General features: G+C 46.8%; 8 protein-coding genes across 8 annotated transcripts; 2 read left to right on the top strand and 6 right to left on the bottom strand.

The window, feature by feature from the left end:
• Positions 1 to 1,202: 1,202 nt before the first annotated feature.
• EYB26_001084 (uncharacterized protein) lies at positions 1,203 to 2,006 on the bottom strand (the record flags this gene model as incomplete). Its single annotated transcript, XM_054260395.1, has 1 exon — positions 1,203 to 2,006. One exon carries the CDS (start codon positions 2,004 to 2,006, stop codon positions 1,203 to 1,205), a length of 804 nt encoding a protein of 267 aa, XP_054116370.1.
• Positions 2,007 to 3,254: 1,248 nt separating this feature from the next.
• On the top strand, positions 3,255 to 6,476 carry EYB26_001085 (uncharacterized protein; the record flags this gene model as incomplete). Its single annotated transcript, XM_054260396.1, has 7 exons — positions 3,255 to 3,466; positions 3,519 to 4,348; positions 4,513 to 5,063; positions 5,126 to 5,592; positions 5,641 to 5,758; positions 5,812 to 5,990; positions 6,041 to 6,476. 7 exons carry the CDS (start codon positions 3,255 to 3,257, stop codon positions 6,474 to 6,476), a joined length of 2,793 nt encoding a protein of 930 aa, XP_054116371.1.
• A 2,410-nt stretch (positions 6,477 to 8,886) lies between these two features.
• Positions 8,887 to 10,192, bottom strand: EYB26_001086 (uncharacterized protein; the record flags this gene model as incomplete). The annotated part of the gene is made up of 2 exons (XM_054260397.1): positions 8,887 to 10,066; positions 10,122 to 10,192. The coding sequence occupies 2 exons, from the start codon at positions 10,190 to 10,192 to the stop codon at positions 8,887 to 8,889; spliced, it is 1,251 nt and encodes a 416-aa protein (XP_054116372.1).
• A 4,015-nt stretch (positions 10,193 to 14,207) lies between these two features.
• Positions 14,208 to 16,571, bottom strand: EYB26_001087 (uncharacterized protein; the record flags this gene model as incomplete). Its single annotated transcript, XM_054260398.1, has 8 exons — positions 14,208 to 14,408; positions 14,467 to 15,011; positions 15,063 to 15,432; positions 15,480 to 15,752; positions 15,815 to 16,108; positions 16,190 to 16,265; positions 16,355 to 16,442; positions 16,505 to 16,571. 8 exons carry the CDS (start codon positions 16,569 to 16,571, stop codon positions 14,208 to 14,210), a joined length of 1,914 nt encoding a protein of 637 aa, XP_054116373.1.
• Positions 16,572 to 16,922: 351 nt separating this feature from the next.
• Positions 16,923 to 18,267, top strand: EYB26_001088 (uncharacterized protein; the record flags this gene model as incomplete). Its single annotated transcript, XM_054260399.1, has 3 exons — positions 16,923 to 17,173; positions 17,282 to 17,418; positions 17,480 to 18,267. The coding sequence occupies 3 exons, from the start codon at positions 16,923 to 16,925 to the stop codon at positions 18,265 to 18,267; spliced, it is 1,176 nt and encodes a 391-aa protein (XP_054116374.1).
• Positions 18,268 to 18,598: 331 nt separating this feature from the next.
• Positions 18,599 to 20,266, bottom strand: EYB26_001089 (uncharacterized protein; the record flags this gene model as incomplete). Its single annotated transcript, XM_054260400.1, has 6 exons — positions 18,599 to 18,624; positions 18,720 to 19,328; positions 19,376 to 19,723; positions 19,794 to 19,875; positions 19,952 to 20,096; positions 20,154 to 20,266. 6 exons carry the CDS (start codon positions 20,264 to 20,266, stop codon positions 18,599 to 18,601), a joined length of 1,323 nt encoding a protein of 440 aa, XP_054116375.1.
• Positions 20,267 to 21,084: 818 nt separating this feature from the next.
• On the bottom strand, positions 21,085 to 23,060 carry EYB26_001090 (uncharacterized protein; the record flags this gene model as incomplete). Its single annotated transcript, XM_054260401.1, has 6 exons — positions 21,085 to 21,191; positions 21,244 to 21,905; positions 21,956 to 22,328; positions 22,388 to 22,724; positions 22,782 to 22,948; positions 23,015 to 23,060. 6 exons carry the CDS (start codon positions 23,058 to 23,060, stop codon positions 21,085 to 21,087), a joined length of 1,692 nt encoding a protein of 563 aa, XP_054116376.1.
• A 380-nt stretch (positions 23,061 to 23,440) lies between these two features.
• On the bottom strand, positions 23,441 to 25,029 carry EYB26_001091 (uncharacterized protein; the record flags this gene model as incomplete). The annotated part of the gene is made up of 2 exons (XM_054260402.1): positions 23,441 to 24,478; positions 24,532 to 25,029. The coding sequence occupies 2 exons, from the start codon at positions 25,027 to 25,029 to the stop codon at positions 23,441 to 23,443; spliced, it is 1,536 nt and encodes a 511-aa protein (XP_054116377.1).
• Positions 25,030 to 25,793: the final 764 nt, after the last annotated feature.

Raw genomic sequence — 25,793 nt, forward strand, 5'->3', positions numbered from 1 at the left:
ATGACAGTATGACCATAATAATAAACGTAGAAGATCAAATACTTGGGTTTTCCATTCACATGAGGAAGCAGATGAGGCTCTTCCCAGAGGCGAGCGATCAGTCGTGTGGGTCAGGGGTGTTTGTAGATGTTTGGATGCCGCAGACCTTAAAGACTGTGAGCCGAGCAAATCATATCACACTTTGCAGACATGTACTCTAAGCAGGATCTATGGTGTGAGACAGACCCTGGAGTCGATAAAATGATGATGGTAGGATTTGGGTGATGTCGGAGGGTCGAAGGTTGGAAGGAGACGTCTTCTGTGTTCACATGATTATGCGGGCACCTCCTTCCTCAACCCTTGGCTTTCCCAGACTCCTCCCTGTCACGACTTTCTTTTTTTATCTCTAAAGAGTTAGAAAGGATAGAAAGGATAAAGGAATTCCTCTCCAACCAGGGGTTGTTTTTTCATTCCTCTGATCCTGTGGAAAATCAATGTGATGAATCCCCCCCTGTATTAGGGTTACGACACATAAGGGGAGGCGAAGATTCCCGAATATAAAAAACGCGGGCATGTGACATCAACAATAATCTCTAGATCCATTCGCTACTGGATTTTAGACCAGAGAAATAAACAAGTTCGACTCAATATCGTCACAAGGAAGTACAAAATGGCCATCTCTGTTCCACTCTCAGCCTTACCGAAAGCATGCATCCCATCCTCTAGTCTTCGCAGGCAGAGACAATCATCGGATGAGAATACACTCAGTCAACCAGAGTATTTCAAGCCAAACCCATACCTCTCCGTCTGGAACGGACATTCTTTCACACATAAGTGGCCCTCCCATGAATCGGAAAACTGTCCGCGATGTAGGAAAGGATGGTATAGCGACTGCGCCTTTGATACAATAGACGAGGACATGGAGCAACATTCGTATGAAATGACAACAAATACATCAACATATCATCATGGCATATATTGCCATCAGCGTCAGTATCAAGAGCCTCACCGTAATGAGGATAATAACAAACATACCCGCAACTTTTCCGCTTCGCTAGTATTGCGGAGGGAAACAATATCAGCCACTTCTTCACCGTCCAACTATTCTCCTTGGGCCGCTTTGCTTGGTTTGAAAAGGTTTTGACGACATAGACCGCTTGTTTCCTTCCTGACATTGCTATGTCTTTGTCCTCGGTGCCGATGAATGTGCCATTCAAGAACGATTACATCCACCACTGGGGCTTATTATCCGTCTCAGCATGACCAATCTGCTCTGCCACATGACCATGATTCCGGCCGCTCTCATTACGTACAAAGTCATATTGTTTTATCGATACATCGGTTATATGTCCATATCGGTTATAACTGCCACCATTCATCGAGCTCGGTGTCGAGCTCGGTGTCGAACGCGGCGGGGAGGGCAAACAATCCTGGTTAAGAAGCTGTGTGATTTTCTTATGCAGAGTCTCAATTTCGTCCTCTTTCTCCATGAGGAGCTCTGCTAATTGTCTTCCATCGAGTTTATACCCTTTTATGTCTTGTTTGAAGAGTCGGATTTCGTCTCGATATTTGCGGACTTTGTTCTCCAAGCTTGCGTTAATGTATTCCAATTCGATTACCTGAAATTTTAGGTTAGATACTTCATTTGTGTAGAATGAGTATTCATGTATATTGTGGTCACTGCTGTCAGCCGATGTCGTCGGGCTGAAGCACTGAGGCTGAAGCTGGTTCTGGTGTTGGTGCCAGTGCTGGTTTTCATGTACGCTCTCACAAACGTTGGATGTACTTGAAAAACTTTGATCTGCATACACTGAAGAAGGAGAAATCGGCTCAGCTTCTTCCTTATCCTCAACTTTGTTCTCCGAAGATGGATTTGTTAACTGAAACCCAAACGGAGGGTCAAATGGAAAACTGGTTATGGTCGCTTTATGCCGCAGTTGTAAACTTGATCCCACCGAAGTCTTCTTACATCGGATATGTTCCTTCGTATCAAACTTGGAGTAAGAGTGAGCAGGAGACTCAGACATTGCTACACTTTTCTCCATTTCCAGTTCACTGTCAATAACAAGACATATCTCCAAGGGGTTGAGTGGAACTTACTTGTTGATGGTTTTCATCTCTGGCCTTTCGTCCTCTCACAGATCCTGGTCTGTAATCCGCTGACGGTTTTCTTATCAGCAGCGGTGAGGGCAAAATTTCCCTGTCAAGCCAATTTATTCCTTTGTCCAAGGAACTTGATTCCTTCATAGAAAAATTCTTGGTCGACCCTATCCATGTTCTTGACGAAGTCAGGGTGGTAAGCCGAGGTAGTTTCTTAACTGTATCAGCTTCCGTCAACATCGGAGCTGGAGATTGACTGTTGAGCAGGTAGCGGATAGTCAGAGGGTATAAATATGTTAACACCAAGGGAAAGCACTTGACGACCTCGGGTGGTATTGCAAAGCTGTGAAAGAGTGCAATGCTGCCATACCGTAACCCAGGAGCGGGCGCGGAGTATATTACATTTATGAAGAAGTCTTTGACAATATCCATATATCGTGAGTAAAAGCAACGTGCCACCAATCATCCCTTTTCCTTGTTGTAGCGGAGATGATGATACTTCTTTATCCCGGGTGAACGTCCAGGGTGCTAGAAAGCTTCCCCGAAGATGTTTCGAGATTTGAGGTAGGTGTGTCAAAGAAGCTATTTTCGTCCAGATTGTCCGACAGCGATGACTACAGTCATACCCTGGAATACCTATACTCCTCATATTTGAAACTTCTTCAGCCTCGATGAGAAGGAAAACATATAAGGATAAATCTAGAATGACCAATAAAGAAACTCATCTATCGTTTCTTTGCGACCTACGCATGCACGGCATTAGCAATGCGCTTCCTTTCGCAAGGATGTCTTTACCCTTGGACTAAAATGTCACCATAGCTGCTAAGAAACACAGTATATTGCCACATAAATGTCCTATGGATTGGGCTGTTTAGAAAAATAGAATAAGATATACCCAAAGTCATCGCCAGGATGTGATATATCAAGTAGGGTTAGGGCTCATCACGTGTTGTCACCGACTTTTTCAGGAATTTCACAAACAATCAAGCTGGACTATCACGCACGCCCCCCCCCCCATTTTCCAAGAATGGGCCAAATATCAAGTCATTTTTGATAATACCACACACATACTCACACACAATTCCTTACAGAGTACTAGAAAGCCAATGTCTCCGGAGACGCAGATTGAAGAATTCGAAGCAGCCGGTGGGGCAGGAATATCCTAAAACACAATAATGACTGGTCTTGTCAACAAGGGCATCGCATGGGAGACTGAATCACCATTCCTAGACGTGGATTACGAGGCACCAAACGCGTTTGGCGTATCAACGCTGAAACACTTAGCCACAAAGAAGATATTGAGCGATCAACGAAATCTGGACCAGAGCCATTTCCGTCATATTCCCTGGCCGATCGCCGAGGAGCTTTGGCAGTATCTGACTCGAAGGTAAGATTGGCGATTTTATTATTGCTGGCGAAAAAGTAACATCGACATGCAGTGGCAAGCGAACTTTGTATATGTGGAAAATATTCTGCGCTGCTTATCCTGTTGAGTTTCGACGTCTGTCGCAACATTGTGAGTCGTGGGTTGGAAGCCCTCGATATTCTCTGAGCGGCTACATCAATCTGATCAAGAGCTCGAATGATAGTTGGGCTACTAAGCTGAACATTTGGACCGAGTTTGCTCGAGTGCCAGAGCTTGTCGAAGTGGCACATGTGACTAACCTTATTTCGTTGGAGGTGAATACTTCTATATCAGGGCGGAATACGCCGGAACTGCAGGATCAGGAAGCAATGTTGCTCAACGACCGTATTTTAAGGACATGGAGTGAGCTCGCCGAAACATCAGGTGCCTTCAAGCACCTTCGGGTTTTGAGACTGTACCATCAACGAGACCTCACTGAACATTCTTTTTGTTACCTGTCTAATCTTCCGTCGTTGGAGTACTGTGTGTTGGCAACATGTGATCGGATGACGCAGAAATCTGCCATCGACACAGCCAGGTCACAAGGTTGGGTCGTCGTTGAGAATATCTCTGACCAAACAATTTTCCAGTTCTCTTCTCTCGCTTCTTCGAAAAATCTTGGTGGAGAGACCAAGTGGCGTGACCATCCGGATGGTCAAATGCCTGCCTCCTTGCCAAGCGATATACCAGTCCTTGAATTCTCTGTTGGGCAGAGACATGATAAGTTGCGCGATCGTGATATTATTATAATGCGCCGCAAATATACTCATCGGGGAAACAAGCGTAGTTTGGTCGATGCAGTGCCGTCGGAGAACGACGGGGGAGCCCCGAAGAAGACAAGAAAGCCGGTCATGAAACAGCGCGGTAAGGATCTGTCGGGCATGCTGGCTGATTTCTTATAGAAAATTAGCTGTAGCTATTAATTGAAAAGATTAAAAAATACGAGGCCGGAGTGCTTACCAAGGATACTTCTGAAGCTAGCGGGAAGACCCGCAGTGCTACGATGATAAGGATTGTGGCGGTGACAGTGACACAACTCCAGGCACACTCACTCATAACAATCAAAACAACATCTCGCGTCGTTTGGTCAATGGAAGTACATTCAGCATCTTCAACGAATCTCCCAGGACAGTCCTCAACGCAAAGTATCCCTCCTGCTGACGTACGACTCGAGATGGCGGACCAGCCTTCTCACGCGGGGCAGGATCCTCCCTCATCAACCGAGTCTTCTATTTCTTCGCCACGAACCAGCACCGACTCTCGATCATCCAATGCCACTACCACACGGCAACAGCAACCCCCAATGCGACCTCCTCACATCTCAGCATCTCCCAACACCTCCCATCGACAGAGCTTCGGCGACAGCCTTCGAAATACCCCGCAATCCCCGCGCAACCGCCGACAGCCGTCGTTGACTCAAGCTGCAATTCAAGGCTTGATTGATAACCCGCCAGCACGTAATCCTGCAGATCCCGCTTTTTTGGGTCGGGACTGGCGACATATTTCAATTGGGGAGCTTGTCAAACCGGCAGATTTGCGGTTTGTGGAGGTGGATACGGGGATTGAGGAAGCTACCAATGTGAATTTTTTCCCCCAGCACCATCAGTGATATACGAGTCGGATGACTGATAATGTATGCAGAAATTAATTGATAACGATACTACGGTCCTCCTCGTTCGCGAAACTGTCGACGACAAATCCGCTGTTGGAACATTTGGTTACAATGACTTGAATGCATACTTACTGTTGGTGGTTGGACTGGCAAAACCCACCGAGTCGCAACTCACCTCCTTTCAAGAAGTCGCTCAAAAGGCCCGAGAAGGAAGCAAGATACCTCTTAAGGATATTAGAGATCTTGTTCCAAGGGAGCCTTTAACAACATTACCACAATCGGCGAATTTGATGACCGCGGTTGAGAAATTCGGCGGCGGAGTGCATCGAATTGTCGTGTTGAAGGAAGATAGTGACGAAGTCGTCGGAATCGTCAGTCAATCTAGGCTGGTAAAGTTCTTGTGGGAGAATGGGCGAAGTTTTCCGATTATCGACCAGCTCTATCCGCAGCATCTGAAAGACCTGCGATTGGGGTCTCAGCAGGTGATCAGTATCAAGTGAGTTGCTCTTGTCAAAGTGTATGAAATCTATCTAACAACATACAGCGGTGACAAACCACTATATCACGCTTTGCGACTCATGAACGATGAGGGTATTTCCTCGTTGGCTATAGTGGACAATCATTCCAACGTTGTTGGTAATATTTCCACTGTGGATGTTAAGGTATGTTTCTGTCTTTAATTGGCATTGACGGTGATGCATGCTGACAACCACAGCTACTGACAAAATCAACTGCTCTCCCTCTTTTACACAACACTTGCATTCATTTCATCTCTGTCATTCTCTCGACTCGTGGCTTGGTAGAAGGCAAGGACTCTTTTCCTGTGTTCTACGTTACTCCAACATCGACCCTGGCTCATACAGTGGCTAAAATGGTTGCTACCAAGTCGCATCGGTTAGTCTTTCCAAGCTCCTGTCGTCAAATCACCCTACTAACTGCTACAGTCTGTGGATGACCGATCCTCAATCGCCATCATCATCTGGACCACCAACACCAGCTCCGGTCGCTTCGACTCCGCCTTCAGTAAATAGCCAGTCGCCAGCCTCAAATCATGGCAATGGCAGCAGCCCTGCGCCACCCCCCAATTATACCTACCCTCACCACCCCATTCCACCCCAAGCATATCAAAGTCCAGCTCCAGGTCTAGCACCATCACCAGCAATACCAGCCTCCGCGCTACCAGGGACAAGACTGTCTGGCCGATTAGTTGGAGTCGTCAGTCTAACCGACATCCTGTTCTGCTATGCAACGATTAGTGGCCTGAACCCGAACGACCCTACTGAAACACGCAATCGCCGTCGACGAAGCAGTAGCTCGAGTCTGAATATGCGTAGAAGTGGAGACGTTGCCCGTGAGATTTTCAGAGGAGGAGTTGCCTAGCCGCCTCTTCTTCAGTAGGGGGGGCGGTTTGATGATTTACGTATTCTTTTGCTATGATAAACATGAGCGTCATATGAATGGTTTCTTACTTTCAGAACATTTTTCTTCGTTTATGCCTGTTCGCATCGGTAACGAGAATCTCGTTGATTGGCAGACCAGACTTAGTCATGCAATCCAGAAATTACTTGGATGTATCTTGGCGACACCGAGTCATGAGAACAATTTCAAATACAATCTTTCCAAGAATCCAAGGCCGTACTAATTTCGATTTCATCCAATCATAATACAAGGATAAGACTGGAAATATCACGTACCATGAACCGAAGATACAGGAGACAGCTTAGTTGGAGAAATTCTCCGGTATCCCAACCTCGCATCTTCTTCTTTTCATTCTTATCTGCCAAGCAAAGACAAGCCAAAAACCCAGAAATATCCAACAGAACAACAAAAACTCAGCTTCAAATTATTTTTGTGCCGATGGTTATTGATTCCGCAATCACGCAACATCTATATGATCTGATTCGCTTGGTTTCAAAACGAGAGTGTGTATAGTACTCATAGTATGCGCTTTTTTTGTGTGTCCTTTGCTGAAAATTCACTGATTGACTACCAATGAGATCCTTGAGGGGAATTTTTGGTACGTAAGTACGTACGTAAATTTCTAGATAGAGATGAGGTCTTTGGGACAGGCATCTGTATCAAGTTTAGTAGGTTTCACTAAGCCTTGACCGTTTTGTTTCCCCAGACGGATGCCCACGTCTATTTCTAGGCACCTCGTCTCTTATTTGTCATTTCTGGGGTTTTTACGAGTCATGTGAGTTTGCCTAGCTATGAATCTATCTGTTCCAACCTAATTACATACTATGACCAGAACTCAACGATAGAAAACCAAAAACAAAAAAATCCTATGGTAGGTAGTAGAAAAGCCTTCCATGGCTCTCTCAGAATTTAGACCCCCTCACAACCGCTTCAGAGTAGGTCTCGGTGTTCAATTTTCCCCCTCCATCTTAACGATGATATTTTTTTCCTGTTAGGTAAATACTATGTAAGGATTGTATACAAAGTAGGAGAATGCTCATCCACTTTTGATCGTCATAGCAGAGGAAAAAAAGTGGAGACGATGGATGGATCGCCCACCCCGATTCTTAGGGCTGCATATTATTAATAATTTTGACGTTCAATCAGATCAAATCGCTCCACTTTAGCGCTCTTGACGTTTGACAAACATTCCAAGCATCGAACGTTTTTCAGATGGGGAAAGTCATAACACTAGTTCTTTTTCTATCTCGATTGGAATCAGAAAAAAGTCATTTTATTCCCTTCGGTGTAAAATGTAAAGAAAATGTGAAGGAGGGGAGGGTGCCTCAGGCAATGAGCCCCCATAGTAGTTAACTAATACTAATGCAATCAAACTAATCGCGGGTTTGTACAAAGCCTCAATCCACACACGCCCCCCCCCCCCCCCCCCAAGATTCAGAACGGCGACTACCTACCTACACCAGCTTGTCGACTACTATTTCCGGTAGGACGTAACACCAATAAAGGAAAATACAAAATTGACCAATTGATAGAAGAACAAAATTGAATAATATTTGCCTCATGTTACATCATTCCTCTTGCTACCCGTTTTTACCTACGTTGTCTGACTGACAGTTTTGTCCTATTCCCTTCCCGTCTGGGATACTTGCAGTCCAGTAACTAAGTTATAGCCTACTACGTAATTCCTCTAGATACCACCTGCCATATTCATTTAGTATTCTTGTTACATTTTTTATTACTAAGAGCGAGAGAGAATGAAGAGGAAAGAAGTGTATCCCGAAAGTCACGCAATCGTCCCGTGGGTATTTCGATATGAAAGAGAGTTAACTAACTATGCTATGTATGTACACTCTCGGATGAACCTTCATATCAGTGTTACATTGGTTGTTACACAGGCACTCTAGGCATAATGGTAGGATGAAGCTGCAATAGAGTTAAGGTTTCTCAAATTTTCTCGACCCCTCCCATATTTACATTCAGATCGACTCAAAAAAAAAAAAAAAAAAAAAAAAAAAAGAAAAGAAATGTACAAGGGTAGAACATTGAAGAATACACAGCAAAGTTTCCAGAAGAAAGGACATAGTGTTAACAAGGTTCGAAAAATAAACAAAAAAAAAATTCCCGCAAACCCAAACGATAGGAATAAGTAGTAAATTATGACATGTTGGAATAACAACCTCGCCCAGTAACAGTTAATAAATCAATAAGCAAGTGCCACAAAAGGTATTTGATCCAAAGTCAAATCGTCGAGATGGTCTTCCAAAGGACAAAAAGAGGTAATGTAGGCATCGGAAAGCGAGATTCTGGAACATTTCTCATATTGTAATAAGACATAGAAGCATAACGGAAAGAAATATCCTACAGAGATAGACTACCTGTACAGTCCAGAATGAGACATATCACAGTCCAGAGTCTCCAGGTTCATAAAGTCCTCGAAGGGAGCGTTGACCATGGGATATTGCCATTGGTCTTCCATGTTAGTTGCAAAGTTCAGGAATTCATTGTAGTCCGGATCTGGGTTTTCCGGTGCTCCCAGCAACGGCTGTTGCTTGAATAGATCTGCATCATTGAATTGGACCTGCACGGGTGGTGAAACTTGTGATGAGAACTGTGTGTTGTCGCTACAGCTATTCTTTTGTGAAGAATCGGTAGTCAGTGATGGTGGTGATAGAGCAGGGCTGGGTAAAAGACCATTTTTTTCCTGCATGGTCGTCATGACGGGACCAATTGGTGCTGGAGTGGCTGAAAGTTCGCTAGATGGCTCAGAGCTTGCTCGGAAGTTGATATTTGCAATAGTCTGGATTGGTGTAACCATTTGTGGTGCTTGAAGTGCGAATACATCTGGATAGGAGGCGAACCGCTGTCGGGTATAGGGAACTGTACCTGGAGTGGCGCCTTGGGCCATAGAGGTAGACCTCATATGCAAAGATTGCATCGGATTCATGCACTGCTGCTGATACGTGCTGTTTCTTGGGCTCACGGATGGTGACATCAAGCCTGTATCAATGTATTGAGGACATGTCAAGGGTGTCGACGCATAACAACCTGTAGATGGTGTCTGTGCGAATGACGATGAGTCAGACGATGACGAGGAAGGAGCAGCATACATATCCAACCCAGGGCTTGTCGTGCGTGGTGCAGTAGATGAGCTTGCAGTAGGTGAGATAGGAGCCTCGGGCTGAATTTGCACTTTATGGTTATTTTCAAAATAGTTAACCGCTGAGCCCACTGAGGGGTTGCGCATCTTTTGAATGCCACCTGTGGGAGAGACGCGAGCTTGTTGCTGCTGTTGTCTGCTCATGGCCATAGTAGCCATGAGGTGACGATGGAATTGAGCTTCCAATTGAGTGGTGTGGGCTTTGAGGAGGGTGAGACGTTTCTCTTGATAACGCTCATCTACTTCCTCGTACATGGCTTCTTTCTCAACAATCTCCTTGGTGATATGGAGAGCCTTGCCGGTACGCTTCTTGTGGAGCATAGAGGCTCGGTTCGCCGATTCGAGCCGTGCATCAAGACTGCGATCTTTGCGCCGAGAGGCGGCCACGAATGCACTGTGATAATTAGTATCGCTGGATCTTCAAAGAAGAGAAAAACGTTGTGTCCTACCGTTCTTGGTTTTCTTCTTTAGACCGCTGCACAGGACTGGCATCGAGGTCTAGATCTCCTAGTGACCCCATGGTGTTGTAATCTGGAATAGATGAGAGAGATTCACTGCTAAGAACAGACAAATATAGTGAGTATGGAGATCATAAGGTAGATATATAAATATAATCAGAAGACCAAAATCTTACGGCGGGCAGCATGTACTACTAGTATGTCGAAAGTGGGAATGGAGCGCTCGGATAGTAGATATACTCTGTAGACTGAAGAGGGGCAGCGCGGCCAGAACCAGAAGACGGGGTATGCAAGTGAGCAGATCTAGAGATAGCACGGAGTACAAGGGTCCTAAAGAACCCAGTGGTAGTGGAGACCCTTACGAGCTACGGGCAATCACAGCGTCAAGAGGTAACGTAGAGTACCCCAAGGCAACGAAAGGCAACAGCGGGGCGGGCAGCTGTCAGTTAGCTGGCACCTGCTGGGACAGCCTCGCTGCGCATCCATGGCGTGCAAGAACTTTACCGTCCCAGTTCTGCCAGTACTGTAGCATTAGGTTAACTGTAGGAGCAGTGCAGTGCCATTGGATTGCATGGGCGATGGGTTGCCAATCAGCATAAGTCGAGCGACCAGTTGACAGTTACCCGCTTTAAGATCCATGGGACATGCGGTTGACTGGGCGTAGACGGTCTGTGGAGTTGCAGAATACGGTAAGGCCTGTCCATCTAACATAGTACGTATTCCAAATCAAAGAGATATCTCACTTTCCGAGGTCGTATGTAGCAAGTCGTCCGGGTTGGAAGAGTAATGTACATTATACTTGTAGAAGAAGGCATGTACAGAGAGGATCGATAACTATGGAGAGTGTCTTACCTAGATACCTGGATACATGCACAGCTGCAGACTTACGTGTTCTGATCCTATCTGGCTTGGCAGCAGTCTCGCGATTGTGGCGTGTTGGCTGAGCAGAGTTACAAACTGTAATAGTACAGAGTACACCGCATGGAGGGATCCACGGTACGGGTGGTGCGGATTCTACGGAAGATGCGACGATTGACGCCCAGGCTCCCCCCGCTCAGCGAGTCAGAGACCCAATCGAGCCAGTGTCTCCGGATCAGGTTTAGCGGCTGAACTCGGACCGTTAACGCAGAGACTGATTGGCCCTGCCGAGCCTCTGATTGGCCCAACCACGGTTAAGGTTTTGCAGCCTGAGGCAATAATGCAGTACTCAGAGGGGCTAGAATGGAGCCAGTGCGTCTTGGCATGAACCCACAGACCTCATTCCTGTCCGTGCTTGTCGAATGCCAAGAAACCGAGCAGCCATAACGGGTCTAGCTCGGGGTTGGTGGAGTTGCTGTTCTTGGCCAAGATCACCATTGGGAAAGACCCTCGGCGCCTAGACCGTCCAGAAACCATCGTCACTTGACGTTCACGGCCAGTAAAACATAATTGCTTTCTGACTTTGTTCTCTGCTCACAGCAAAAGTCCCCTCGCGATCTACTGCAGGGGCAAGCTGCAACAATCTTCTACGACAGAACGTACCATAGCGGATGCTCTGGCCCGAGAATTGGCTGTACCCTTAGAGACAAAACTCTGCAAGGTAACACAGTCCCCCTGTTTGGCTTTGGTGGCCTCCAAGAGAAGAACTAACTGCGTACATACTATTGGAACTAACTAACTCTAGGCGCAGCTGGAAGGGAAATTCTCTTAGTCATTGGACCCATCCTATCAAACGGTGCGGCGTAACCCTTATGATGCTATTCACCAAACAGCACCACTCAATTCACCGGTGCGCGTCGGCGCTTCCGAGCAGAGCCGATGTTTGCTGGCCTCCATTTTAAGAAACACTCACTCATCGGAGGATTGATGGCAGTCTCAACCGACGACGATCTTATTATCTCTTCGAAGACCCTGATTGACTTTCAGCCTCGCCTGGAAGTAGTAAGGCCTTTTCTAACTACGTAGTTGGAAAAACACCGAAATATGTCCGAGTAAATATCACTACATACTACTAGTACATATTAGTACATAGGATGTTGTGCAAGCACCTAAACAAAAGCCCGAGCATGTCCGAGACCCTCTAGTCCCCTTCCCCGGATTTTCAGCGATCTCATCGATCTCAACCAACCATCGATCGCAATCATGTGAAAAAAAAAAATCCTCCGACTGGGAAAGACACTAGCCACATAGACCAGACCCCGAAGAGGGCAGTAACCGACTTTTCGCCACTTCCTGGGAGAAACATTTCTCCACCTCTGCTTCGCTCGTTGGCTGATGAGTTATCATTCTTAGCCACTAACTTCGCCAGCCTGAAACCTATTTTGATATTTTGGGTCGAGCAGTGAGTGACCAACGACCCAAGGATGCGAACTTTGGATCCAGGAAGCACCCAGTGCACACACCAGGCGAGTCGGGAGCGGCCGATGCGTACGTAGATTGACAAACACTACGTAACTTTTCGAATTAACACCATCGTTAACTATGTTGCCCCATAGGGTTTTTTTTGTGGTCCATTCTTAGTGCCAACTTATTCAAGGTTGATATTCTTTCCGCGAGGTGGATATCAATATTGAAAGGCCATACGCCCAGGAAAGTATAACGATCTCATAACCTCAAATTTCAGAAGCAAGAGCCAAACGGAGCGATTTGGTCCGTATCCCCGGCGCATAGTACGCGGATAATGATCCCCTTCCCCCCAACTGTTGGCCTATAGCATAACTGGGTGGGAACGGATGAACGGGAGTTCTTCGACTGGACCCCTTTTTGATTGGGAGTCTGCGCTGAACGAACGAGCTCTTTGCATTGTTTTCAACCTTTTGTGGCTCAGCGGTTAGCTGCTCTATGTGCTTTCGCTTCATATAGCTAGCCACAAGCCCCCTCCCATGTACGAAGCCTCAAGCCACCCTATATGAGAGCAACGTTTACTACTATGTAGCCATCCCCTCCCAGATGGGGAAGGTAGTTAACCTTTTTTTTTTTTTTTTCTTTTATCTGCTCATGGTCTCGGACATCTCCTGCAAGTGCAACCCTTATACCTAATCCGGAGATCCAATCTCGTTGCCCTCCCCTACTGACTCATCGTTGTTCTATCCAAGTGCCTAGCTAGTAATAAGGCAGTTAGTATATCTGATGGTGGCAAAATAAATCGAAACCCGAAGAGCGAGCTCAAAAACGATGCATCATGCAACGATCATCCTCCTTGTGCTACCCTGACCGTCTTGGGTGGCGTACAGCCCTACCCAATGCGCATAGAAATCATAACGTGCCTCGGCTGTCATAACACTCCACCATCTACGTAGATAGTACGTAGATAAGGAGGCTTGTTACCATCCAAATTCTTCAATATCGTCTGAATGCATCCAATCCATCTCAAGATTGTACCAATCGTGAGATCGATCCATGACTCGAATCATTCGGCTGCAATTCCCTAGACAGCAAGCAGCAGGCCGCGGACCATTCCGCTTCTCTCCGACTGCTTCGTTTAAATGCCAATTATAGACTAGTTATTATTTATTCGAGTGACTAGTCATTGGAGAGACATATACTCTGTAGAGGCTAGTTCAGAAACGGGTCCCGGAGCCTCTTGATTAGGTAGTTAGGTCCATGGCCTAGAACATTGTCCCAAATCAGAAATATTAAAAGTCTCAATAAACAAGCAGACAGAATTTAGCTTTTCTAATACGCTGAATAGATCCGGAAATCCAAAAGAACGAAAAAAACAGAAACAAAACAAAACAAAAATGGAGTTGTATGACTTCCAGACTTCAGTGATAGGGCTCTGTACCAACAAGCTTATAAACATAAAATGAGTATAAATGGGAACCAGCTTTTCTTATACGAGTACTAGATCTAGAAAATAAGGTATATACTTTCAAAGCAGAAGAGCAAGCAGCTATGCAATTGCCTTGTAAACATCGAAACCAAGGCCGTGATCAAAAACAGAAAATAAAACAGAAAGAATACTTCCGCATTGATATCAAAACTTAGGAGTCCAACACAACCAATCCAATCCAGACTGGTTGACAAAAACAAGAGAAAAGCCAAACAGTAAAACAGTTCAAGAATCGATTCCGATAGTAATGTTGTTGACTACTTACATCACGAAATACCTAACGGCGGCACCATGCCCTGTTCCTCTTTGGCCTGTCCACCGAGTCGGTACGATACTTTGAAGCGAATCTTGATGGAGTTTCCTTTGCCGGTCTCCACGTTCTCGATCTGCATTTCTTGCTTAACGCCGACGGATTGGAGGGGAGAGATGTCTCTGCCGGTTTGCGGGTTGAGTTTCAGATGATATGCCTTATGAAATCATTAGCATCATACATATATATTCAAGGCTGATAAGAGAGAGACTTACCCGCTCAACGGCAACTTGGAAATGAAGTTCTGTCAATGGCTGGCTACTCTTGTTCGAGAACAGAGCCATAATCTGAATCGTCCGGGGTTCACCAGGTTTCCTTCGCGCTTCGAAATCGACGGCCAGAGATGAATCAAGAATCCGCACGCGATTTGTTGCTGGTAGTGCACTTTCTGTGGGTAGCGCTGATGTGAAACTCCATTCATCATCGGCCGGGGCAGTGGTTGCTCCCGCAGGAGTAGACGATGACGGGCCGCCGCCCACAAGGTCTACAAGAGCTGAGGACGAGGGGGCTTTTTGGTTAGAAACCATTGGAGATGCTGATCTTGAGCTTGCGGAAATCAATGAAGCGAATGGATCGACAGCTGGAGGAGGAGAGGTTGGCTTTGTCGTTTGCGGTATGACAGGGGCCGGTATGGATAACTGAGAAGTTGGTTGAGATCCTGAAAGAGAGGAAAGAATGTCGTAATTTCTCTGGAAGCCGCTGGGGGCTCCCTGAGCAGGGACGGATGATGGGACGTTCGAGGTTGCGGCAATAGGGGCATCTGCATTACTATTGGCATGATGATACATACATCCCTGGAAGTTATACATACCAAATCCCAAATTGACAGGACCAGGAGCGGCTCTATCGCCGAAAGATAACCCAAGCAAGTCATCCTCTAAAGAACTTGTTGCCGCTTGTTCCTGTTCATTCGACGGAGCCGCTTCCTCAGGATCAAAATCGATTAATGACAGCTCATTGTTTGCATTCTTTCCAACTCCTGTCGTTGTTCCTAGCGTTCCCTTGGGAATTCTGGCAGCACCATCATAGTCGCCCTTCTTCACCAACTTGTATCGATCTATAGTCCTCTGAATGCTGTCGTTGATCTGCTTCAGTTTTTCAACTGCCTCGGTATCGTCCGATTCTTCCTCGCACATCTTTTGGATTTTCGGATGTGCACTTTGCAATGCATTGGCCAATTCCTAGCCACAATTAGTTGTGAATCAACACGGCAGACCCAAAGCCATACCTCAAATACATCACCAGCAGATATGGTATCACCCGGCTGAATGCTCTGCAACATCTCCTCCAAAATCTTGGCCTTCTGTTGAATATACGAAACTTCCTCGGCAGCCTTAGCCCGGTAATCAGTCTTATTCCTCGTGTCGTAGCCAGCCATGACCTTCATTAGACGATTCGCTTCCTGCAGATCCTGCGGCGTTCCTCGTCGAATGAGTTCCTGGAGTTTTGCGGACTGCGCCGCTCTCTCCTCTTCTTCCATTTCTTCGGCTGATCGGAGAGTCTACTCATTGTCAATAAAACCTAGTACACCCGTACAACCAACCAGCGAAGGGAGGATCTCACATCACTCGGGTTCAAAACCGCCGCATCCTCATGTCGCACTTCCGGAAAATGATACCCCTTATACAGTAAAAGACGATGCATATCTCTGATAAATCCTAAATCCTCCTTGTACCGCGACGTTTGGCATATCGTCTGCCGCCATTCTTCAATCGACTCGAGGATCCGATGCTGTACTCGCGACGGCCGAATAGGTGGCCGCTCGGGGAACCGTCGGACCAGTTCATTGAGGAATTCCTTTGTGCTTATCTGAAGGTGGAAAGGGTATCCGCAGTTTTTGACGCATATATCGAGAAGCTAGCCCAACGTTAGAGGTTATTGATCGTGCGGTCATATCGATGGAAGCCTAAAGTCCGGCCCGGGAAAAGCAGTACGCACCGCCAAAGCCAAAAGAGAGACATTCTGGTTGCGGGAATTGATCAAATGGACAATCGCAATTGCAGCTTCGCGGGGTCTGTATCAAAACGAGAGATGTTAGCTTCGGATGTCGTGAATATCGTCATTTTGGCGAGGCCTGGTGGAATGATTGAATGCCCCACTCACGCGTTGCCTTTCTTCTGATTTATCAAGTCAGCGACTTCGAGGTTCAATGCGAGATTTGGTTCGTAGTTTGTCGGTTCGCAGGCATTTTCTATTAGGTATTAGGTCACAGGTCAGCTAATGCAATCAACGATTGGAAAGAGAATGGCATACGTATAGCTCGTTGAAGTGGCGATAGCGATGGGTCAGCGAAGGAACCGAATCGGTCCCGCGCCGCCATACGTGCTGAAGCAGCCTCCAGCTTGCAAGTGAAGGCCGAGAATGCAAATATAAACAAAAAAGAAACAAGCAAAGAAAGCGCGAGAAAGTCGGGTCGCAGTCAGACGGATGGGGATGCTTGGATTGTTGTTCGAACGGACAGCTTACATCGACGTATTGAAACAGGTGGATCTTTACCGTACCATAGGCGGGCGCTGGGCGGGCTGAGCTATGGCTTGGTGCGGTTAGTTACCATACATCTACATCTTTAACGGCACATTTTTTTTAAAACTACCTTCACATCTTCATCTAACAATCAAGATACACGGTTTTGAACTAGAATTACAGCATCTTGAATATTATATAGCCAAACATGGTCCGACACAAGAAAGACAACTTCTCCCGCGGCGGAAAAAAGTCAGGACCACCCCGCCACCGTCCCTCGCCCCGCGCTGGTGAAGATACAGACGGTACAACAGAAGACGCAACAAGACCACCCTTCAAAGCCGCATGCTGGGATTTGGGCCATTGCGATCCGAAACGATGCTCAGGGAAGCGATTGATGAATTTTGGGTTGATGAGAGAGCTTCAGATTGGACATAAACATGCTGGGGTGGTAATTTCGTATGTATCTTTTTTTTTTTTTTTTTTTTTTTTCTTTTTTCTTTTTCTTTCTGGGTTTGCTTCGCTTTTGCGTATGAGGAGTTTTTGCTAATGGGATTGTGGTGACAGACCGAATGCCAAACGTGTGCTTTCTCCTGCGGATAAAGATTTACTTGACCAATATGGCGCTGCGGTCGTGGAATGTTCATGGGTTCGTGTCAAGGAAGTTCCCTGGTCTCGTATCGGAGGAAAATGTGAAAGACTACGTATGCACCAAGAGTCAAGCAGAGCGAGACAAGAACACAAAGGCTAACCAGTGATATGTAGTACCCTACCTCATCGCCGCCAACTCCGTAAACTACGGCCGCCCCTGGCGCCTAAACTGCGTCGAAGCGCTCGCAGCCTGCTTCTACATCTGCGGCCACGAAGACTGGGCGGAGGAAGTCCTCAAACACTTCTCATACGGTGAAGCATTCATCAAAATCAATCAGCAACTACTCAAACGATATGCGGCATGCTCGAGTGAAGAGGATATCAAGCGTACGGAGGAGGAGTGGTTGAATAAGATTGAGAGAGAGTATAATGAGAGTCGTGCGGAGAGGGAGGCCGGTGGTGCAGATGATATGTGGCAGAGGGGGAATACGAATCGGTTGGAGGTTCCTGATTCTGACGATGATGATGAGAATGAGGACGACGAGGATGAGGAAGGGGAAGAGGGAGATGAGGAGGAGGAAGAACAAGAAGAAGATAAAGACCCCTTCGCGATATCAGATGACTCTGACGACGAGGAAGAAATGGCCGAAATTCGACGGAAGATTCTTAACTCAAAAAGCTTTCAGAATCCGACTTCACAACCATCGTCACAACCACAACAATCATCGTCCAGTAACACACAACCTATTTCAGCTTCCTCGAAACAAATACCAATAGACTCCGACTCAGAATCTGGTTCCGCCGAAGCCAGCGACGAGGACGAGGAAGCATTCGATAACATCATCAATGCGACCCCCGTGACAGACCGGACAGGGATTCTAGCAGCGAAGAAGCAGCGGAAGGCTAATGATTCACTGACTGCATCTTTTTCGCGGACGGTGATATCTGCGCCGAAGAAGTAGTAGCCAATGTTAAAGGCCATACGGAATAACCAGTGAATATAAACAAACCGCTAGGCAGGACCTAAAAACGTGATATATGCTTCCATTCAATCATATATAATTTTTCCTTCTAACGAGAAAAATAAACCCTATGATTCATCCCAGACACAACCAACAAGCAAACAATGCATAGCAAACCGAGTTTCGTATAAGAAACGACAAAAAGTCAAAAAACGCCGGTATCATTGTAAGCAACGGAGTGGAAGAAGCAGTAGGCATAATATAGACCTAGCAATCGATCGTGCTTTTTTGTGTTATTTCCATGTCCAGCGAGAAGACGCTCATAACATATTTACATGACGTAGAGGAGGTTGGTATCTGTTTATTATTGTTAGTATCTCCGAAAGAAAGAAAGAAAGAAAGAACCAGAGCCAGGCATGGAACCAGAAAGGCAGGGGATGGCTATATCGTACCAAGAGGGTGGCTGCAACTCAATTGCGGCTTCTGAGTATACTTGGCAGCAAGTTCATCACGGATACTGTTAAGTAACTGCACATAACTCTGTTGAGGATTCTTCTTGAGAGCAGCGATAAAGGCCCAGGACATGGCTCCAGTGGCTTGACCGTTGATCGTAGCGTCCTGACTCGTCTGCTCATCCTTACTGCCAGACCACATAATAACATCTGCGGGGCTGGTCTTGGTTTGACGAGTCTTTTGGAATGCATCGTCGCCCTTGGTGGCTTTTTTGATGAGGCCCATTGCTGCAGAGGCCATGCTGCCCATGTCGCCGCGTGCGTAGGACGAGACGATGCTGAGCAAACCGGCACCGGCTTCCTTGGCAAGATTGGGTTCCTTGAGCACACCCTGGGTGGAGTAGATGTATGGTAGATCCAGAGCGGAGCCGGAGTGGCAAGAGTCAAAAATGGCAGTCAGCCTGACGCCAGGCTGGAGCGGTTTGACCATGATGCGATGCATTTCATCGTCTACGATGTGTCCTGCAACACGGAAATCAACCGGATAAATAACCTCATCGTATCCGTCATCTTCATCACCATCCAGGTCAGGAGTTTGACCGCCGTGACCTAAAACGTTAGCACACGAACCTTCCCGACGGCGTGATAGGGCATACCAGAATAATGGAAGAACAAAGAATCATTCGGCTGCGCATCCTTGACCAACCAATGCATCGCCCTCAAAATGTTAGCTTTTGTTGGCTGACTCATGGGATTCTGCTGATCATCCGTAAGCAGAACCATGTCCTCTCTTGCATAACCAAAGGCCTGGTTAAGGTATGAAGACATGTTCTTGACATCATTGATACATCCACGCAGCTGTCCCTTTTGACCAAAGTAGTTGATACCAATTAGAAGCGCTTTTCTTTTGCCGGTGCATTGTGAGTAGCGAAAGTTGTAGCCTTGCGGGGCTCCGTGACCGAAGGCAACGGATTCGTTTGGCGGGGGTGGGGGATGACCGTATGCTAGAATCGTGTGTTAGTTATGAGTATACTCTTTGACGTATTGTATTGTACGGAGAATGAGTGAACATACCTTGTCTGCCGTAGCCGCCGCCTTGAGAAGGATGGGGAGAATGTGATGGAGGGCCGTATCCGGGCGCTTGAGGGGGAGGTCGCTATAAATCGTCAGTAACCTATCATATCTCGTGCACAACTCCAATATCGATGACAACCAGAAAGGAAGAAACCTACATCGTATCCGCCATTGTTATAAGGCTGAGGTGATGGAGTACCGTAGCCATAACCGCCCTGAGCAGGCGGCGGGGTATGATGATACTGTTGCTGCTGATGATGTTGCTGGCCCTGACCGGGATAACCGCCATAGTTCTGCTGTGGACTACAACGCACAATGTCAGTGATATTAATCGCTAGATAACCAAAAGCGCAAACTTACGGATATCCTTGTTGTGGGGGAGGGGGCCCATAGCCATTTGGAGGGTATTGTTGCGGCGGCGGGTAACCACCACCACCACCACCATACTGGCCTGGAGGCGGGTAATAGGACATTGCGCGTGATGTTTCAATCGATAATAGGGACTTGAGTTTTTCGCAGAGGAAGTGAGGGTTACAACGGAGAGAAAGGAGGATAAATGAGTTTGTCCGGCCTGAGTAATGATAAGGAGGAGATGTAATGACTCTGATTCCCAAATGTAAAGGACTCGACTAGCGCATACTCTGATGAAAGATGAAGGAAAGAGCAGCGCGCGGAGTGGGGGAGGACCACTTGCAACCAACCCCCAGCGAATCACATACCACAACAACCAAAAATCTCCAGCCCGACTGCCACCATCTTCAGCCTTATGTTGGCTTATTCCTTAGTTGTTGACAGCGTACACGTCAATACGGAGAACTCCGAATGTATCTCGGAAACAAGTTCTGCTCTGGGACTGGGCCAATATATGTGCATTCCTCAGATCCCGGATTTGCGATGGTTTATTGAGTCGGATGCGAGATTGACTGGAGCAAAGCCACTTTCGATGAAGTGACGGCGACTCCGAATAAATTGATTTGTAAATTTGCGCTGCAGGAATTTTTTTAGGCTGCTTTATTTGAGCTTCTGTGTGCCAATCACGCCAATGACATACTACGTAAGCTGTAAATTTTTCATCATGCATAACTAAATAGTTATCGAGATGCTGTATTTGTTGGTGTGATGGATTGACAAGACAAACGGGTTACTTCAGGATGCTAATCTTTCATATCATTATGTATGTAATTTAGAATAAAGCCACATCTTACATGCATCCATTGTATAGAAGTAACAACTTTTTTCATATTCTTATACGATCTCCCTCCTCCTTACTTTTGATGTAAACGCCGCTACCTCATCGTCTGGGCATGCCTCGTCCACGTCCGCCACCAAGTGCCCGTTGAGCTGCACCGGGTGGTAGACCTCGTGTCGGAGCTTGGGGTTTAGCAGATTCTTCATTTTCTGTTCGCATATTAGCAACTGTTGATATATCAAAAGGGGGGTGGAGGCATACTAATAGTCTCATCAACGCTCAAAATCAAACAAGCAGCCTCTACAGCAGCCTGAATAGCATTGACTTTCACCAGACTAGGCTCCCATACAAAAGCCTCCATATTATCCCGAATTCCTTCGTGATCAAAGTCCACACCAGCCCAGACGTTGCCCTTCCGGTGCTCAGTACGTAGCCGGTTCAGAATGTCGGTTGCGTCAAAGCCGCCGTTGTCACAGAGCTGTCGAGGAATGACTTCAAGAGCCTTGGCGAATGCCTTGACGACCGCTTGCTCTTTGTGGGGGACGTTGCGGTCGGCGAAGCCGTGGAGGTAACCCGATAGTTCCATTTCGCAGGCACCACCGCCAGCAACGATGGTTGGGTTGCGGATCGCTCGCTTGACAATCATGATAGCATCGTGCAAACTTCGCTCGACTTCGGCGATGAATTGTTCTGCACCACCGCGCAGGACAAGCGTACATGTCTTGGCGGCAGGACATTCTGAAAAGAAGTTGAAGCGCTCGCCACCAATTTGTCGCTCCTCAAAGGCACCGCATGTTCCGAGATGTCGTTCCTGGATGTCGGAGCAGGTGGATTGTACGGAGGCCCCGGTTGCCTGACAGACTCGCTCCATGTCCTCTGAAGCAACACGGCCAGCACAGAATATATCACGGTCGGCGAAGTACCTATAATTATCAGTAATCATGAACCTCCCAAATATAGGAAATGGACATACTGTGTAGCCAAATCGCCAATGGGCAACTTGCTCAGCACAACCTTCGCACCAGTCTTGTATAGAGCCTCCAACTTATTGTAGATAATCTGCCACTCCGCATCCACAATAGCCTGATATTCAGAGACCTGTTCCACTCGTACCTCTGCATTGTCCTTTTCACTCTTAAGCTCCAATTCGACATTCAAGCAAACAATCTTGGGGTTCTTGAAGGATTTAGGTTGCTGCTCAAAACCGGCGTATGAGAAGGTCTTTTTGAAAGCGACACCATCAACAAAAAGCGAATCTTGGAGAGCACCACCGTGAACTTTTTTCATGCCGATGAGTTTTTCATTGAGGTCATCCTGGTCGAGGGACAAGACGGCGTCGACGACCACTATAAAAACAGTGTTAGTTTGCTCGAAATATATCTTCGTCACCATAGATTTCACATACTCTTCGTAAAAAAGCCCGAGTTCCTCTTAATCAATTTACTGTTCATAGCCGTTCCAGCAAGACGTCTCAAAGTCTCGATCTTCTTCTCCTCACTACTTGCAGCATCCAACATATCGACCGAAATTTCCTTGATTTTGTTGACGGCCATAGCACCCGCTCGTCGAAGACCCTTGATGATTGTCTGCGTGCTGACACCTTGCTCGACAGAGTCCCGGACCTCCTTGAGGATTTCTCCGGCCAAAACGACGACTGAGGTTGTTCCGTCGCCAACTTCGGCGTCTTGCGAGCGAGCAATATCGGTGAGAATACGGGCTGCGGGGTGGACGATGTCCAGTAACTAGACAAACACAACTTTAGCATCCGAAAAATGAAGAATTATAAGAGATAAAATTACCTTCATCACAGTTGCGCCATCGTTTGTGATGGTTTGCTTGCCGTTGGAGTCGACAAGAAGCAAGTCGCCTCCGTACGGGCCAAGAGTGCTTTTGATGGTCGACTGCACCGCAACGCAAGCATTGATATTCGAGATGATCTGACCTTTTCCTTGTGAAGCATCCGTCCCTATAAAGTTACACAGCGAGATTAGTTCAAGAACCACCAAGAAAAGATAGGAGGTGTATCACACACCCTCTTTCAACACAATAATTGTGGGTGTTTGGCCGGCAAAGGCCATGGTTCGTGCGTTAGGAGATTATAAAAAAGGTATTTGGAATAGTCCAAGTTTCTTTGGAAACTAAATAACAATATCTCAAGATAGAAGAAGAAGGATAGGTTTGTTATTCCTTCTGGTCGACAACGCGGGGTTGCTTTTTAATTCAAGTCGCCGGAGGTTGCTCACCAAAATTCTGATGGAGCTCCGCGCTGGGCGGTCGGCAGTCGGCCAATCAGAGTTCAGTATTTCTACCCCTTTTGGTCAGGTTGTTTACTACGTGTACAGCTAGCAAGGAAAATGAATTGAAATATCTGAGAAAGAAAATGCTATATGTGCAAATGCTCTATGTACATCTCCAGACTCCTTCAAAACACTATGCATATCATCATCAACATCAACCATCAAGGAAAATCAAGCTCATCATCGGATCGATCCACATATCTAGACAACATCTCCTGTTCATGCTGAGAGTCCGTCAGTTGCGTATTCACCAGATTCAAGGCATCCCGTTGCAATGCTTCAGCCTCAGAGTCATCCGTAACCATAGCCTGGTACTCGTTGTGATGATGAGCCCTAAGCTCATCCTCAAACACTGCATGAGGTAATCCGTGGCTTTGGTCGTACCCAGTACCCATACTGTGATGATGCTGAAAGCGAGAAAGGTGAGAGTTCATATCAATCATTTGCGGGTCGAGTGGTAGGTGTGTATAGTCCGGCATGGTGTCATCTGACATTGTATGTACTTCCGTCGTATGAGTTTGAGTAAAGGGACTTGCGTGGACATGCGTTGCATCCGCTATCAAATGCTCCGTGTGTGAAATCAGACTATTCGTAACAGCAGTCTCAATCTCACTGATAGGCTTGATGCTGGGAGGTTCGGAGGTTCTCCCACCATTTAGGATAGGAGGAGCTTTGGAAGCCTCTTTGCATTTAGGACAGTCGCGAATTACTCGACTGACAGTCTCTTTAATGCGAACCCAGTGGTATTTCAATGCCACTGTAGCCGTGGTTTTGTTGATTCCACCATGACTTTCCAAATGAACCTGTCGAGCTATTTCGTACTGTTGCTGAGGATCGGAAATAACCTCCTTGTCCTTCAGCATCAGTCTTTCAGGCTCTCCGTCTTCTCCGCCAATGAGTTTATAGTGCGTTGCTGCGCTCCTCAAACGGCTCTTCTCGGCACGATCTGCTCCTCGAGGATATTTTGCATGTTTCAAATAATACCGAATCTTGTCAAATCTCTCTTGAGTAATGGATTCGTCACCCTCGACGCTCAGATCGCGTCCGTAGATGATACCGTCGACCAGTTGGCCTGGGTAGGACTTTAGATGGCCGGCACCCGGAACTCTGCCGATACGTTTGAATCCTAATGAATCCCACATCCGACACGAAGCTATGTTACTCTCGTACACGAGATTAAACACGCAATATGTGTAACCCTGCAATAGATCAATAAGCGATATTATTCAGTGAAAAAGCAGGGTGTGCTTACCAGTCTTGGCGCCCATTCAAGAAAGCCCTCTCCCATCAACTTACCCACACCCTTGTTACGGGAGGCATCAGTGACCAGAAACATGCCATTGCACACATGACTGCTACGACCTGGGTAATTCGGTCTAATATTAAAGCTACCCAGACACACTTTTGTCCAATCAGTGCCATTGTGCTCCATAAGTTGAACATCATGTACGTCTTGTATATCGCCCAAAAGCATGATAGCCCCAATATTCGCGAACCACCACGGCGCAAACTTTTCGAGCGGGATTGGGTCAATCATGGTATATGTATCACCTTTCTCAATCTCCTTGTTCAGCTGGTCGGAGAGATACCCCAGTAGACCATGAGGCACTTGGGCAACGGAGATAAACGGCACGAGAGTCGCGACCGTCACCCGGTCCCGGAGAGTAAATTGCCTAGGACATATCGTCCCAGCATACTCCTGGGGATTCGGGATCACCTCCGAACCTATATCTTCGTGGACGCCGGGCATGGCTCCTCACCCTCGCGACCAAAGTCACGGGACTACATATTCCTTGGTTAGTCAGGATATCCAGACTGGGAAGTACGGTGTGCTATGTATGGGGGCGATTTTCTCAGCTATGCATCAGAATAGCATCCAATATTGCAAAGGAAATACATGCACACAAAATAAGCAGCAGCAATGGGACATTACCAGGATGGCAGACGCGAGAGAGCAGTTAGGGCTTCGGCTCAATGCCAGCGTGTAAGTGTCTGTGTTGAGCGTTTGTTGCAGCACTTCCAAGAACGCTCCGTAGTCTGCAGTCCGGAATAATCTGAACGCACAGGAGAAAATACCGTACCGCTGTCATGTGATGCGGTTTAGGCTGGATATGGTTAGTGTTACCGCCGTGAATCTCAGGCTGAGATCGCTGGCTGGCAGACGGCAGCTAGGCCGTATACAGTCTAGTGCCTTTTGTCCCTAGTTCCTTCTGCAGTACTATGTACCTACTACCAAGTGTACTAACTTCTCTAACCTGGTATGTATGGGCTTAACTTAAAAATGTCCACTTCCTGTGAATATGCATCTCTATGAGAGTACAGACTCAAAATTGTGGTCAGAGATTAGCTACGGCAAATTAAGCTATTTTATGCATATGCAATATGACATAGCTCAAATGTTTCGCTGCTAGATGGATGACTATCCAGGAGCATGCTACCTACGCCATCCGAATGGCGGAACTCCGCCATCTATCTATGCAAAGTCCACCACGTATCACTTTTTGCTTTTCCTGA

Source organism: Talaromyces marneffei, chromosome 1, assembly GCF_009556855.1.
Source record: "Talaromyces marneffei chromosome 1, complete sequence".
Taxonomy (NCBI): Eukaryota; Fungi; Ascomycota; class Eurotiomycetes; order Eurotiales; family Trichocomaceae; genus Talaromyces; species Talaromyces marneffei.